Raw genomic sequence first — 16,780 nt, forward strand, 5'->3', positions numbered from 1 at the left:
GAGAGGTTGGTTACACCTTTGTGATAACATATTTAAGAAGAAAATCAAAACAAATTGAGGCACACACAGTTTTTCTTATAGTCAGAGAAGAGGAGGAGGTGAGAACATGTGAGGGAAAACGACATGGAGACACCAAGGTCAGTGGAGAAGGAGGGGCAGGAGGTGCTCCAGGCCCTGGAGCCGAGATTCCTCTGCAGGCCATGGTGAGACCATGGTGAGGCAGCTGTGCCCCTGCAGCCCACGGGGGTCCATGGGGGATGCAGAGATCCACCCACAGCCCATGGGGATCCATGGGGGATGCAGGAATCCACCCGCAGCCCATCAGGGAGGTGCCCATGCCAGAGCAGGTGGATGCCTAGAAGAGGCTGTGATCCAGTGGAAGACCCAGTGGAGAGAGAGGGCCCCTGTTTCCAGGCTGGTGCAGCCTGTCCTTAGAGGATTGCACCCCATGGAAAGAGAGACCCACACCACAGCAGTTTTGGGATGAATGTCTGCCCACAGGAGGGACTCACGTGTTGCAGCAGGTGCAGTTTGGCTGCTGCTCGTGAGAGTGGACCTGCTCCAGAGGAGTTTATGGAGAATTGTCTCCCACGGTAGGGATGCCACGGTCTCACGGGAAGGATTCCTCTCTCAGAGCAGTGGAAGAAAACCTTGTATGACAAAATGACCAAAACTCCCATGCCCTCTCTCCCTGTGCTGTCAGTGGGAAGGAGTGAGGGGTTGTGGGGAGAAAAGATGCTTTAAGGGCTTTTGCTTCTCATTATCCTCCTCTGACTCTGTTAGTAGTAAATTCACTTTGCAACTTTGAGGCTTTTTTGCCCTTCAAGTGTTTTCTCCTGGTCCTTAACTCTTTTTTTTTTTTTCTCTCCTCTGCCCAGCTGTGGCAGGGGAGGATGAGCGACTGGCTTTTGTGGGTGCCTGGCATTGGACCAGTGTCAAACCATGGCAAGGTCTTCTATGCATTTATTATTATTATGAAGACTTTATGACATGTGCAATAGTACATTAGACAGGATACTCAAATAAGAATCTATAATGAAAAATATTTACAAAATAATCAGAAAACACTAACATTGACATTTGCCTTTCATTGTACAGTCTACAAGTGGTATAACACAGGATCATGCATTTAATTCTCTAGTTTGATTAAAAGTAAATGCATGTGCTTATTCATAGTTTAGGTGGTTCCAATTAGCTCTTGAAGTCTTTCACTTAGTGAAGGAAATGGAATGTGGTAGACTTGAGTTCCAATATTCATTGATCATTTCATGTTGACTGTTGGGTTTTCTGCAATCCTGGGTTAACAAGGCTCCTAGATATTATTTTACTTAGTAGGGCTATACAATTTTAAATGCTGTCTTTTTAGAATTGATTGCTTGTTCATATTATACAGTGTTACCACTACTAAAAGTCTCTAGAATTGTAAAGCTTAATTTATTAGTCTTCATTCAAAATAGTGGAGAAATGAATTAGTGAATGCTGTTTAGAAAGGATTTTAAATATCATTCAGCTCTGCTAAAACTGAGGCAGATTCCAGCTTCCAAGTAATTTCTTTTTCAGTTGCTTATAACTTTTTTTGTGATCCTAACAGCCAAGGGGGAATGCAGAGGAGATAGGATCTTGCCAAATTTCTTTTGGCGGTTTTAAAAGTAATTTGGTTCAAAACGTGTTTGGAATTGCATTACTTTTTTTTTTTTTTTAAGGCATAATATCTGCACTAATACAATTTCAGAAGTGTTGAAATTACTTTCTTACTGTGTAGCAATCACTTCCAGCAGCTGGTGAGAAAAATAACCTGAAGAGTTTCTTTCCTCTCTGTTCTTTCTTTTCACAGTTGCACTAGTTGAAACCTTTTGCTAACTCAGCTGACACACTGGCATTTTCAAAGACATTGTGGGAATGTCATCCACTTGCAGAACAATGTGAATAGCTTCAGATTCTGACCTGTTGTGTGCACAGGGGAATGTGTCACTCTTGAAACATAACTACCTTAGGGAGGCGGCTTGGCAGGAGCTATAATGGCCAATGATGCTACAAAATTTACAATGGCAAATGAAAAATATTATATGTGATGGAAACAGGAGGAGTATTTAGATAGGCATAATATACTGTAGTTACTGAAGTATAAGTGACTGTGAAAGAAAGGGCCAGATTTTTCTCAAGCTGTGTCTGCTATATACCATACGTTGTATTTAAAGGAGACAGAATCATGGTAAACAATCGTAGGCAGCTCCCTGCAGAAGGTGAGGATGTGTGGGAGAAAATAAGACAAAAAATGACCAGATAGTCTTTCTGACTTGGAGATTGGGGGATGTGAGAGGAGTGAAGCTGCTCCACACCATTGGAATGACTTGTTGCTCTTTTGGTCACCTGGGGTTACTGACAGTTGGGAGAAGCTAATGACAGCCCTAAACCCTGCAATCTAACACTGCTGTAGTCATCTTTGCTCCTATCTGGAAAACCTTCGCTTTGCAAAGTAATTAATAATCAAGACCCAGAAGTAAACACTTTTTTTTTTTTTTTTTAAGAATATGCTCCTGGCTGAAAGGTGATGCATTCACAAACACAGGACTTCTGGTCTCAGCGTGAATCATGAGTTCGCTCCTGTCACAGAGAAAGAGGACGATAATTTCCTGGCTTGCCAAGTCCATTCCTCTACAGTTCTCAGCAACTGTAGCTTACAATTCTGTTTTAAAAAACTCATTCTCCCAACTCAGCTTAAAAGGCTGAAAACTATCTAACTTCTTCTTGCATATATTTAGCTCAGTTTGCAAAACCAGAGTTTGCTGGTATTTAGTATAACCCGCTCTGTGACCCTCCTTAGCAAAGTAAATGTGGCGAGATCTTAGCCTGGAGTCGTAATAGTAGTTTCCCTCTTCCTGGTTTCATTTGGTCTCCCAGGGAGAAGTAATAGTCTTCCATGTGACGGGGGGAGGAGGAGATGTTCACCTTAAGGACATGCATTGAAAATAAATCTGAAAGACTTTTCCTTGCACATAACCCAGCTCCTTACCTTGAAATTGCCCTTTGTATTTTAGAGTGGCTGCAGAAAGTCTGTGAGCAAGTCTTGGGCTACTAAGACGATAAGATGGCTTAAACTGTTCTTGAGTTTCATTTCAGTAGAAGTTGCAGGAAATATAGGTTTAATTCTTTCATTCAAACTCAGTAGATGGTTTGGGACAATTAATTTCCAATTGTTTCCCAGTAGAGCAGATTTACTTGTATATTAATGAGGCACAGGTGTTAGGCCCCTGGTGCCTGCATGCCTGGGAGGCATATTTAGGTTGTTTATCTAGTCAGCCATAGGTACTGCAAGGTACTCAAGCTTGCCTTTAACAGTTTATACAGTGAGGCTTTTTAATTTTTTGATGTTTTTTTAAATTTGCTAGCACCTGTTAAAATTTTAAAACTGATCATGTAGAAAGAAGTAGGAGTGATTTCAATAGTAAATAGCGCTAAGTGTTGAAGAAAGTCATCTTCTATGATGCTTAACTGCCCAGCTTGACATTAAGGAGAAAAAAAGGTTCATTTAAGCAAATACGTCATGTGAAGAGCTAATACAGTCAACAGTGTACTTTTCTGTTGCATATTTTTGGAATAGGTACTTCTTTGTCTACAGCTGAAACATGAATGTGCTTATATTAATATTCATTTTTCTTGTTTATTCACTGAACTGCAGTACCAACATTTTAGAGGAAATGGAATAGCCTCCATAGACATTATGAATTTCAGTAGCTGGCATAATTATAGCGATCTACATATTCATTAAATCCAAAGAAGAAATGTGTCCAAAAAAACAGCCATGCGTTTAGAAGTGGTACACAACTAAATATATACATTTTAAAAAGTTGCTTTCCTCTGCTTATCCAAAATTGTGTAGTGTCATATAGTTCTTAAATCAGCTAAGCCTTTTTTTTTTGTTTAAATGTTCATTCCTTTTGCTTTTTCAGTAAAGAATGGGAAGAACTATTTGTAAACAACAATTACTTGGCAACTATACGGCTGAAGGGGATTAATGGGCAGCTGAGAAGCAGCAGGTTCCGTAGTGTTTGCTGGAAGGTAAGAAGAGAAAATATTTATTTACAGTTTGTGGTTGCAATATATCAACACATTACCTGATGCGCTGGAAGATTATTGATGCAAAGAATCATGAATTTTCCAAGAGACTTCATCCCAATGTTTTCCTACTCATTTTTATAATTCATAGGACATTTGCTAACCACATCGAGTTGCTTTAAAGCTGAATTGCAGGTAATAGCAAAAGAATCCTAGGAAAGTGTATCTTTGTGCTGGTGATACCTTTAGAAATGAGTGCCACATAGCCATCTCTCCTCTCAGTATCTGTGCAGGGAAGTCATGCACTGGAAATAGATAGGGAGTTAATCTAAAAAAATTACAGTTTTGTGGAATTTGGGACTGCCTTAAAATCAGTCTGATGCTTCTGCTAACTGGTTTTCCCAGTGAAATGAGAAATTAAGACCAATCCCTCTTGTAAGGGCTGGATAGAGAGGGAAGCAAGGTCTTCCAAAAGCTCAGCTGCTCCTTGGGAGTTTTTTGGTTTTTGTTTTTAAAGTAGCAGAGGAAGGAAGAGAGAATAAAAGCAAGGTAATATACTGGGTTGCTCTGTAAAGTCCAAACAAATTTGGATGCAGTGACATCAAGTCCTCTGTTCTGCACTAACTCTGATGGTAGAGAATTTTTTTTCTAGTAGAGTTACTGTGTGTTAATGCTGATCATTCAAATTGCCTCACTTCAAATTTCTCAACCATCGCTTTGGCACAGAGACCTATAAAAACAACTTAAAAATACTCCTTATATATGAATGAAAAAGAGTGAAAGTTTGAAATTTGAAATGTTTGTAGCATTGAATTAAAGTTAATGAAAATATTTTATTCAACATACATGAATATATGCCACCTGCATTGTTTTACCAGTTTGCTTTTTTTTAAGTCTCTAAATTAGGAGGCCATAACTCAAAGCCCTGAACTAACTCAAACATCAAGTCCTTCCCTGCCTACTAATTAAATCAAGGATTGGTTTTATTTTAGAAATGAGGCAGGATTTATTTGCTTATCCCAATATGCATTAGGGCAAGTTCTGAAATTTTAAAGGTTTTTTTAGTAATGTAGGAATGTTTTTTATTTGTCAGTACTTCTGTTTGTCGGTATTACTGTTTCTTAACACTTTACAATGTGCAAATAAAAACACTGAAAAAGCAAGAAAGTATTGAGGTTTTTACTTGCTTCACATGCAGTTAAATAGTATTTTGCACTGCATGTTTCTTTCTAACCCTTTTTAAAGAGACATGAAAAAACTGCGATGTAGGCATTATCAAGGACTTTCTGGAAAACTGATTCTCTTAGCTGTCTTGCAGAATACTAGAGCATGTTTTGTTTCTTTTATTGGGTATACCCCTCAGTGCTTAGTTCCTGCTCTGCATTTGTGGTTCGTTTTAAGCATGTTGCATTAGGTCATCACTGTCACATAAATAGCTTCAAGTTTTGTATATTTCTTTTCATATCTTTCCATTTTGTTTCTGTCTTGGAAGTCACTATCAACCTTACTGAAGCTGTAACTGTTTACAAAATTTGAATTTGTGGCTTCAGTTGACTTTAGTGCCTGATTTTGCACCGTAGAACTGCTGTTGTTTCTAGCTACTTATTTATGGACTAGAAAGCACTAAAACCAGAAATATTTTATAGCTCTTTGCTTTCTCTTTCTTTCTGGGTTGGTTTATGCTGTCTGGTAGGATTTGTATGAAAAGCTGTGTAAAACTGGTGAAACTTAATGAATTTATTTTATTTTGCTAATAGTTATTTCTGGATGTTCTACCGCAAGATAGAAGTCAATGGATTAAAACCACTTCAGATTTAAGAACTTCTTACAATAAGATCAAAGAAATTGTAAGTTGGTATAAAATAGGTTCTCATACTTTGGCATAGATCTTAACATTTACAGCAAAAGGAGAGGATTTGATTAATTTTTTTCCTGTTTTTACCTAGCACATTACAAACCCTCGGAAGGCAGGACAGCAAGATCTGATAATCAACAACCCACTCTCTCAGGACGAAGGGGTAAGTTAACCCAGCACATGCTACTAAAATTCTCATCTTCTTCAAACAAGTGAGTTCTTCCTGAAGTAGGCAAAATGGCAGGTCTTAAAATCTCCCTCCTAAATGTCCAAACTGACTCGTGTTACCAGTTGTTCCATAGGTTCTGCTGAAAAACTGGACATGCTCATTTCCAGGCTGATGCTCTGATTTTTAGGGCTTAACTCAGGGATGGCTGTGGTAAACAAAAAATCGATGCTGGACTATAATTAACTGATACGCTTTTAAGGAATGTTTAAACAGTCAATATGAAGTGAATGCTGTTAGCAAAACACTGAAGTACCCTGTCTGGAAGATTGTTCAGCCTTGAATGGTTTTTGTACTGCATTTTTTTTATACCTGAAAAGCTTTTAAGTATTTTATAGCACATTTCTTTAAGCTTTTCTATTAATTATGTTACCATTGTTACCATCAAAATTCTTTTTTATCAATATTTTAAAATAACTTAATGCAATGAAAATAATTTGTTTGACTGCTGTCTCTGGTGATATTACTCCTGTTTTGTCCACAAACAGAAGCCCATACTTCATCTGTAGAGTGGTACTGTGCTCCTTATTTAATTTAGAAGGAGAGAGCTTTGCAGCTGTTATGACTGTGCACATCATCTAACTATTCTTGCATCCAGCTGGACAGAAGGTTGTGTCAAATGTGAAAGATTTAAAGCGTTTCTGCTGTAGTCTGTGGCTATACACAGTGGCTCAACCTGCTTTCTGGCTGTGGTGTCTTTCAGATATAGAAAGCAAAGGTTAACATGTCAGAATATGTGGCAGGGGATTAATTTATAAAACAAAGCCACTGGCCAAATCAGGCATAGACTGAAGAACAAAGTGCCTTTGAGCCTCTGCTGTGACTTAATGTTGCACCCATTTAGTGTCCTGATTTTTCCTTACTTTTTGCAGTGCAGCTTCTGTTTGCTTCCTCTGTTCTGATGGGGCAGGGTGGGAGCAGGGACAGGGGAGTTCCAAAATGTGGTCTAGCTGCGTGAAAAGAGTTGTGAGTTAAAAAGGTACTGTATGTAAGGCATTATCGAAGATACAAATATTTTTGAAGTTCAGGGTTTTTTCCGAGTTGTAACACAAATACAGCAACTAATTAACATGAAGTTTTGTTATTTTACTTCCCTCCCCATAGATAGCATTAATTTACTTTCTCTTTTCTTTCTGTGGAGCATAAGCCACTGGGCAAAGAATTGTTTACAGGGAAGCAAGAAATTGTGGAGCTATTGTACAGACTTTGTACTGTATTTCATTCACTGGTGTTGCTGCTGTCTGAAAATTTACCTAAACTGCATGGAGGCTGCTGTAAATTTTGTTCCATCTGTATTTTGATCAAGCTACCATCCCTTTACAATAAAGAATACCGTTTCCAATACTTTTTCTGGAGCATAAAATTAACAGCACTTTCCAACTTCTTTCCAGTTAGCTTTTACAACATATTTGTAAGCGAGGCATGGAAACAAAAGAGAGAGGATGAAAATGGTCATAAGCATAGCTAGAGAAGACACTAAACCTACTACAGATTCTTTTATTTAACATTTTTTATTTTGATTGTGAGCTTTGAATACTCTTGCTTTTCCAGTCAGAATTTTTTAGAATGACCAGTCTTGGCCTTCAGAGTGAATTAGAATGATGTCATTTTTGTAATAAGTCTTTGATTATCATACACTCCTTATATGATTTTGTCTCCACTAAACCAAACTAGCTTACTCCCGAACAATTTCTTTTTATGAATATTTTGGCAGCTTCCAATTAAAATCCATACATTCGTAGAAGAGGTATGGTACAGTCCAGTGATACAGCCCTTTTTTCGTTGTGTGAACAACTGATTTTTTTTCAGTTGAGTTCATGGTTCCTATAAGTTTGACTTTTACTCTGCCATTCTAAATATTCTTCCTGGAACCCAAACAAGTAACTCACAAACCTGCAGCCATCCAGTGAGCAAATGCTACGAGCCTAGAATAAGGACCCAGGAATTTGAATGATTTTATTTCTGGTCCAAACTGACTTTCTCAGATATGTTGTGCTGGTCTTTATCTCCCATAAAATATTGATATACCTGTCTACCAGGAATGTTGAGGATTGATTAGTTAATATTTGTACAGTACTTTGCTGATGTAGTTTATAAGTGTTAGTAGAAGTCTTGGTTTCATACAATTATTTTTCCTTATTTCAGAGTCTTTGGAATAAATTTTTCCAGGATAAAGAGCTTCGAGCAATGATTGAACAAGATGTCACGAGAACGTATGTAGATCTTTATGAGAAGTTTCTATATATAAATTTATATTCTGCATTTTTATGTGGTATATATTATATTGTGTTTTCTTGACTTTGGTTACTGTAGATGTCAGGTTTGTTGAACATGAATGTGTGGAAACATACATTAAATGTATAAAGCTACAACTTACATGGAGTTAAAAATGAGACAATCTAGCTGAACATTAAATCCTGGGGATTTGTTGGTATCATTGAAGAAAAGCTCTTCTAAATTAAGATATTAGGAGGTGTACTACTTGTGAAATTTAAAGTAGTTTTCTGTATGAAGCAAAGAGAACGTAAGAGAAATTGAAAGGTCTTTTAACTAAATCATGATCATAATGAAAGACCAAACAGATTACTTTCCTAATTCTATTCACTTAATACAATCAATAATAAAAAAGCAGTTTGTAATTAGTAAGAGAAATGTCACTCATGTATAGAAGTTGAGAGGTTCTATTTTTATTTATCACTATTTTGGTTTTATTTGTCATATATGCCTTTTAAAATTTGTCCTGATACTACTATGATTATGTTTTCATCCTCTTGGCCCCTAGGTCATTCCTGTTTAGAAATTTGTTTGAGTTAGAACACTCAGTTCCTGAAAATACTTCTTTTCAGAGTGCAAGCATTGAGTAATGTGTAAATGTAATTAAATTCAATTGCTGGTTTCCTACCATGTGAAATTTTACTGTATTGCAAATATTTTTCCTTATAACTTGAAAAAAAAGTGATGATAGTCGTAGATTCTACAAATCCCAAGCTTACACATTTTCATTTACAGGAACCAAGTCATGCAGAAGAAATCATTGCAGTCTGGTTTTCGAATATTTTATATGTCCGTCCCTAGACCCATTCTTGAATGTATTTTGCCATGAGATGTATAATTAAAATCTGAGTATACTTTCATGTGCATTCTCACAACAGATGGTATTTTTTGTTTGTTAAAGGAAACAGTTCAGGATGTTCTAAGATTAAAATATATATGTATCTAAACTATAATTGGAGAATGAAAAGTTGTATGGAGGTTATGGTGGATGTAAGACTATTATTTAAATATATATATATACACACACACAAATTCCAGGCTCTCACTGTGGCAAATCGCAGAGTAGTATTCACTAATATCAGCAATAGTTACTAAAGAAATTTTCATTTATGCATTTATACAAAATAATATCTACGTGAAGCATTAGTAGTATATATTGTCTCATCAATAGCAAAATAAGTCAAGAAATGAAGAAGCAAAATTTATCAGTGACATGGATATATTTGATAAGCTACATGCATTTTGTATATACACTTGTTGTTTGTCTAATCATAAAACATAGTATACATTTTTACATATACTTATGTATCTATTTGTAAACTGTTATTATTTTTAGAAGCAGTAAGTTCTTCATTCTGTGTCTTTACAATGTAAAACCCCTCTATTTTCATTTACATTCTTTAAATAAATCCCTGGAGTTGGAATTTTAAAAGTTTAAAATTCATCATTAATTTACAATGCTTTTTATTAAAGGTTAAAATAATTATTATATTCAATTCCCATAATCACTACTTTCTAGGTGCTGTTTCTTATTTAATGAATGTTTTTATATTCTTGGTTATCTAGTTCAGTCCTCCATCATCCCACAGCATCAACTGTATAATGCTAAAAACTAGAATTCCAGCTATCAAAGCAGTAAAAAAATTACTCTGTAATGCTTTTGTTAGAATTCCCTGAAGTGTAGTAGCAATAAACAGGAAAAGTGGCTAGAATTAGGTTCCTAAAATTGGTATTGGTTTAAATTGGTTTAAACTTCAGGATTTTGCTATCTAAAGGCAAGTGGGATAAAGTTTGTTCATGCATGTGTTTGTTCCTATGCGTTTTGAGAGTCGTTGTCTCACCTAATTATTTGGTCTGTGAAGCCTGGATACTCACAACTGAGTTAATCATGCTTTTAGTCTGTGTACCTGTAGAACTCTAGGAGTACAAATCATCTCTTCCTAAAGTATAAATACAGTTTTTGTCTGATGAATCACACCGTGGAGAGGTACAGTTTTCTTCAGTAATTATAAAAGGATTCTAGGTCACCAGTATCTAACAAAACTTTAGTTTCCTGAAGTCAGGTGATAGAAATCCAATCCATAATGTCTACATACAGTTTTCAGCCCATTGCATAAAAATAGCAGCTTCCAATATTTGCAAGTAGGAAAGGATATTGTTCAACTTATTACTGATCAGTGTTTTAAAATTATTATTATTTTTTTTGATATTCTGCAGGAGTAGAAATCAGCAGATTGGCATATGCGAAAGCATTTAACTCAAAATACCAGGTTACTTGTTGGCATCACAGTGAACGTCTAGGGTTGCAAATGGCTAGATTTCATTACCCTCTTTATCTCTCCAGTATTTTAAGAAACTAAAATGCCCAGGGGGCATTCCCCGCAGGCAGATCAATTTCTTCTCTTTTGTAGTAGTATTTTTATATATTGGTTTACTTAGCTTCTGCTTCAGGAGTAACAATCACAGTTAAGGATGATGGAAGGTGTGTGAAGATGAGTAGTGATGGGTGCGGGGGTTCCAAACTCTCCATCCCCCAAATAAGAAAAAAATAATTTTAAAATTGCCAAGAGAAAACCAGCAGTGGAAAAGCCATTGCACAGCTACATCTTTCCTAAGTATGTGGAAGAGATGGTAAGAAACAGCAATCCATTGATTATGACTCCCATTTCTGTCTGCCACCAAATTTGGTTCTTTGTGTCCGTTTGTTTGCCCGCCTATTTCTTCAAATATTTGTGTCAAATTCTGGCTGCCTCTGGTGCAGGCTTCCCTAAATCAACTGAAGGAGTATATTGAATAGCTGTATCTGACTCACGCTGGTCTTCACTTTTAGAAAGCAGGGACCTGAATGCACCATTGTTTAATTGTAGAATTGTGGTAAAACAGTGTAGGAGAATTCCCATGTCCTTATGCAGACTTTCTCAGAGATGTAATTAAATGTTATATTCTCATGTTCATGAAAAGCATTCTTACCTTGCTGATTTGAGGATACTGTATTTCTTAAAACAGAGCTTTAATCAGAAAATGACATTTTCCATAAAAATCCATCCTGAACTGATAGTTCCCTCATGATCTCTTCTATTTACATTTACTATAATTAATACTTCAGACAGCTTATTCCTGAGTTCATTATTATCCTTTCTGTCACAATCTCTGGTATTACTAGATCCTCACAGATACCTCTGTGTATTTTTGAGTTTTCTTTGTTAGTCTTCTCTTCCTAAACTTCATAGGGCAGGCCTGAATAACAGTCCTTCAGAAATAATCTCTTCAAACCCCTAAATTATGTCTATTGCCATCTGCTGTAATGCACTTTTGGTCTCAGCTGTGTCCTTCCTTTACAGTAATGTGATTAGTACAAATGCTTGCAAGTTTCCAAATGTTGGTCTACCATTACCTCCACCAGGTGCCAGGAAAGCGTTACATCTCTCATCCCAGTGCCTCTCTCAGGGCTTCAGCATCACTGTGTTTAAGCTTGGATGTCTTCTCTTCCCCGGCTCGTGATTCAGCTCCTTCATCCAAGGATTTCAAAGCGCTTTTCTAGCCTTAATTAGTTCTGTTGCTGTGCTTGCCTGTCATCACCTCTGTGAGATGACCACAGTGATTAGCAATGTTAATAGTCTTATCTGAAGTAATTTATTCTAATTTCATATATTGTTTCTCTGTGACAGGCTTTACAATAGCCTTAAATACATCTGGTCTAAAGTATAACATTGTAGCTCAGACCTGGGAAATTTGTTTGAAGAAATCTTACTTCAAACCATGTGATCTAATTCCAAAACTGACTACACTACAACCTTTATTTCAGCACTCTAGCTTACCGTTGGCTAGGCCTACCATTGTTGTCTTTTTTAAGTATTCTTCTTTTTTGCTTTGTCCAACTTTACCATTTCCTTTCTTTTCAGTATTCTACCTTTTCAGATTTTATTTGCTATTGCTCTGTATAGCTGTGGAGCAGTGTGGTTTGGGGTGTTTGTTTATGTGACATTTTTTGCCATCTAGTTAATTCTTCAGTAGCAATGAGAACACTTTTGTTTGTGCGCTTACTCTAATTTTAAGTATGTCCTAACTACTCTATTTCCTACCTCCAACAGTCAAGGAGCAGGATGCACAGGTGAGAGTTTCTTCAGAGAAAGAAATTCTCTGCAGACTGGAAATATTTACATTTTCCAGTGTGCATGTAACAGGATTTTCCCAGAAGCTTTTTTTCCTTATTCTCACACAAAATCCACTTCATTCTGGTTCACTTAGGATATTTGCCCAGCCAGATTATTTTATAACTGTACAGTTTATTTTCAATAGCTGTTAAAGGCAGTGAAATGTCTAATTGTGTTGTATTGCAACAGATACCAGTAAGAGATACTAGATTTTAAGATACTGGTTTTCATGTGAATTATGAGATATTTAAATAATCTTGTCATTAAATGATAATATTTTTTCAAATATTAAAGAAATAATGAACCCTTGTGTATGTGTCTCTTCTGACATAATCTCATCCATTCTTCCATTTCTTCCATTGTATTTCATTTTTGCAGATGTCTAGCTTTAATGAGACTAAAAGGGGTAAGGTATTCAAATATAACTGTGATATCATCATACCTGTGAAGCAGACTGTTGTATATTAAAGAGCATGGTTCATAATTTCAGTTGCAAAACAAATGTAACAAGTCATTAGAAGTCTAGCAGCACAGAGCAGTGGGAAAGCAGACAAGGGAAAAGCTCTTACCTGAAACCTCTTCTAGAAGACCAGCAACTGGCATTCTGTGCACTCTATTGTTTACTTTTGCTGTATTGCTTCATTTTCAGCTTTCCTGAAATGCAGTATTTTCAGCAAGAGAATGTAAGGAAAATTCTTACAGATGTTCTGTTCTGCTACGCCAGAGAAAATGAGCAGTTGCTTTATAAACAGGTAATGAAAATACGGTACAGGTGGCATTCATTGACTCAACATTTTCTATATGGTTTGACAATAATGTAGCTCTGTTGTATCTGAAGTTTTATCATAATGCTGAAGTAATCAAAGAGCTGCTTGTCAGCTGGCTGGTAAGTAAGCTCATTGAATAACATATGCTTTTTCCTCATAACACAGTACCTTAAGTTGTTTTCTTTAAGGTTGCAAAGTTTTCTAACTTTAAATTTCTTTCTAGACATCTTTTTCTTTGTCATTGGTAGAGAAAGAAAAAAACAAAGACCAGCTTTCTCTGCTTAGGTAAAGAAAGTACATAGCAGGGTCAAAAAAGCATAGTGACTTCTGAAATTTAGAAAAATATTTCTATTTTAAATTTTATGTAATATTTTAAGTTCTTTTCCAAAGGGCTAAAGCCACACAGTATGTTAGCAACAAGATCTTTATCTAACCTTGTAGCATCCAAGCACAATGCAGCTGACAAAATCCTCCTGAGTGCTACAAAATAAGGGTGCTACAAAATACCAGAGTTTTTTTACAGAGTTGCTTGAAGGAGAGTCTGCTCAAACCATTTTTGATAAAATGGTAAAGAAAGCTTAAGTTGCACAAAGTCTGCATCCACGGTTAGTAAGTTAATTAATTCAACATTTGTTCTAAAGGTTTTGAAGTAGCTATAAACATGATAGTGTATTCATATAGCAAGACCAATATGCAGAGTATCAACCTTAGTATATTTGTATTTGTTTCTTTGCACAATTATCTGTAGGCTGGGTGGAGACTGACAAACTGAGGGATACTCTGTGTGTGCATGGAGAAAGGATAAACTGTAGCCAACTTTAGGTACATAGAAAATTTGTCATGGCAAAACCACAGAGATTCAGTAAATGTGAATATTTTTATAAAACGATCTATGCTTTCAGGCATGGTCTGTGACCACCCTGTCCTCAAGCCAGGGAATAGGGTTGTTTCATGGAAACAAAGGGCATATGAGTTGAAGGAACACTTACTTTGGAAGAATTTCTTAGCGATTATATAAAAAATTAACTATATAGTTATCAAACATATGAAACATCTATCAACTGGTTATTTCTCATGTTTGACAGACAGTGAGCAAGGAATAGTCTTGCATAAGAACAATAAAACTGAGATCTAGGAGCTGTATTTTGAAGGGTGCTGCTAAAATAAAATACTTAGCAGTATTCAGCCTTCTCTTTCAAGTGAATATAGGCCACAGTACTGATGATGAGAAAATGGAAGAACACATTCCAGCTAATTTAGTCTATCATTTATTGAACAAGAAGTATTTTTTTTACTCTTCGATATGACTTAAAAGGTCTTAATTACCCTCTGCTCATATTTAAAATTCTCTTGATTCCTTACCAAGGAATAATACCTTTCTATATAGGGATGGAATATTTAGCCAGATCAATTTTTTTTTAAAAAAAAGCACTGTGTTTCATCACAAGCTGTTAAAGCTATTATTTTCTACTAGGTGACACCCCGTTTAACATAGACCATATTGTTAATAGTTATGGGATTTTATTGAATTAATGAGACTGTTATCATGTAGTAGAATGTCTTGCTGAGTTAATTGAAACTGCAGAGATTATATAAATGGTATTAATGAACTTTGACTGCCTGATGCCTCAGCTTTAATAAAGACTGCTTGGTGGGCTAAATGAACATAGGCAGATAAAAGAACAGGTTCAATTTTGTGAGCCTACAGGCTGTTGACAAAGAAAACTTCTTTACCTCCGTTTTCAACTAGTGTGCATCAGTAGTGCGGTAGTTCCAGGAAGGGGCGGCTACAGAATGAAGAGCAGAGGAAGTTCAGTAAATTAAGTAAATTTGAATCATGAAAAACTGTGGATTTACCCTATCTAAGCATGTTCAGTATATCACCCAAGTCTCGCAGTGCTGTTCCAAGCCCACAAAATAGTAAATGATTGTGGGTTTCCTCTCTTGTTTCGGACATGTGTTACTTTTATTAAGAGCTTTGCTTTTTTCTTACCTCATTTTAAAAGGGTGGGTTTGTTTGGTTGGATTTCTTAAAAAAAAATAATGCTCCTTTTAGTGTATTAGTAAGATCCTCCTTTTTTATCCTCATGCTCCTCTCTTACTAGATAGCATTTTTTTCATGTCCATCATTACCCTTCTCTGAATTAGCTGAAAAGAAATAGTCAACAGGATATGTTTTTTCCTTCTTTTATCAAATACCTAACTAGTAGTCAGTCTCCCTGATGTAGTGTTTTTACCAGACTCATGTCCTATTCCCATCATAATAATAATTTCCACTACAGCAAAGCCTAGAATATTTTTGAGAAAATAATGGAAGTTACCATTAATTCATCAATAGCAGATCCATCTCCAAGTTGTTGTCTCTACAGTGACCAGAATACAAAGCCCAGATTAAGGAGCTTGTCTTCATATGCATCATGGGGACTGGTCCTGTTGACATCCATGAGAATTCTTCTGTCTTGTTTGTATGACCACATACAAAAGATACAGTTGCCATTAGAATTATAAAAATTGGCCAATGAATGAAGACTGATACTTCTGTCTGTCCGGATCTGTCCCTACCCAATGTTATCTTCCAAAATATTTTGTAAAAGTTATAGTTCCTTGACAGTTTGCATACTTACAACATTCTATAGAAACTATTACAGCGCATCGGCATGTAGTATTACAAGAAGCAATCAATAATGTTTGTTTAATATGGTTATATGCATGCAAGTTGTCTTTGTTGCAGGGCTTCTGTGTTTTTCGGCCAGCGTGAAGGAACATTTTATTTGATGAGGAAAAACATTTTTCTATCCCTAGTCTAAAAGAGTACAATGTTGTGGAGCTGTATTACAGATTTGAAAGGCAGAATTTTCCCTGGGATCACTGCGTTTTTAAATAGCGGCTGTAAATACAAAATCTAAAGAGAATGGTGTATTGTACTTAAGAATATGTAAAAGCTACTCTTAGAGTTCTTCTGTAAGACTAGTGACAGAATTCTGGTCCTAGTTACACTGAAAGGAAATAGCGAAAATTAAGCTAAATCACTAGGCTAACTATTGTTTGTTCATGATTTGATTGCCCTCAGAGAAGTCAATATAATTTTGAAATGCATTGATTCACTCGTCATTGCAAAAATGCTATAATTCTGGTTTTCTTTCTAAACCATAGACTGTATTATGAAATCAATATTTTGTTGTAGCTGGGAAGTGTCATAAAATTATCTGAGCTCTGTCAACTTATTTATTAACACTAAAGAGTTTTAGTAATCTGTAGCATTGAAAAAATATGTGTATGTATATTACGCTGGTAGCTTTACTTGCCAAGCTAAAAATCTCTAAACATTTGAAGTACTCTTGTAACTGAAAGATCAGAGGTATCTTTTTGAAATCCTGATATTTCATCATCTGTTTGTTTTGGTTTTGTTATATGTGGGCAGCCACATTATGATTCTATTTTATTATAG

General features: G+C 36.0%; 1 protein-coding gene across 2 annotated transcripts in view; it reads left to right on the forward strand.

Moving 5' to 3' along the window:
- Positions 1-16,780, forward strand: part of TBC1D5 (TBC1 domain family member 5) — a 316,356-nt gene that overhangs the window by 171,350 nt on the left and 128,226 nt on the right. For both annotated transcript variants that reach the window (XM_066194787.1, XM_066194779.1), the window contains exons 6-10: positions 3,951-4,059; positions 5,814-5,903; positions 6,003-6,074; positions 8,283-8,350; positions 13,215-13,317. In XM_066194787.1, coding sequence (XP_066050884.1) covers positions 3,951-4,059; positions 5,814-5,903; positions 6,003-6,074; positions 8,283-8,350; positions 13,215-13,317 — 442 coding nt within the window. The remainder of the gene's footprint in view (positions 1-3,950; positions 4,060-5,813; positions 5,904-6,002; positions 6,075-8,282; positions 8,351-13,214; positions 13,318-16,780) is intronic.

This window comes from Chamaea fasciata, unplaced genomic scaffold (genome assembly GCF_029207755.1).
Source record: "Chamaea fasciata isolate MVZ Bird 193981 ecotype frontalis unplaced genomic scaffold, bChaFas1.0.hap1 SCAF_1, whole genome shotgun sequence".
Taxonomy (NCBI): domain Eukaryota; kingdom Metazoa; phylum Chordata; class Aves; order Passeriformes; family Sylviidae; genus Chamaea; species Chamaea fasciata.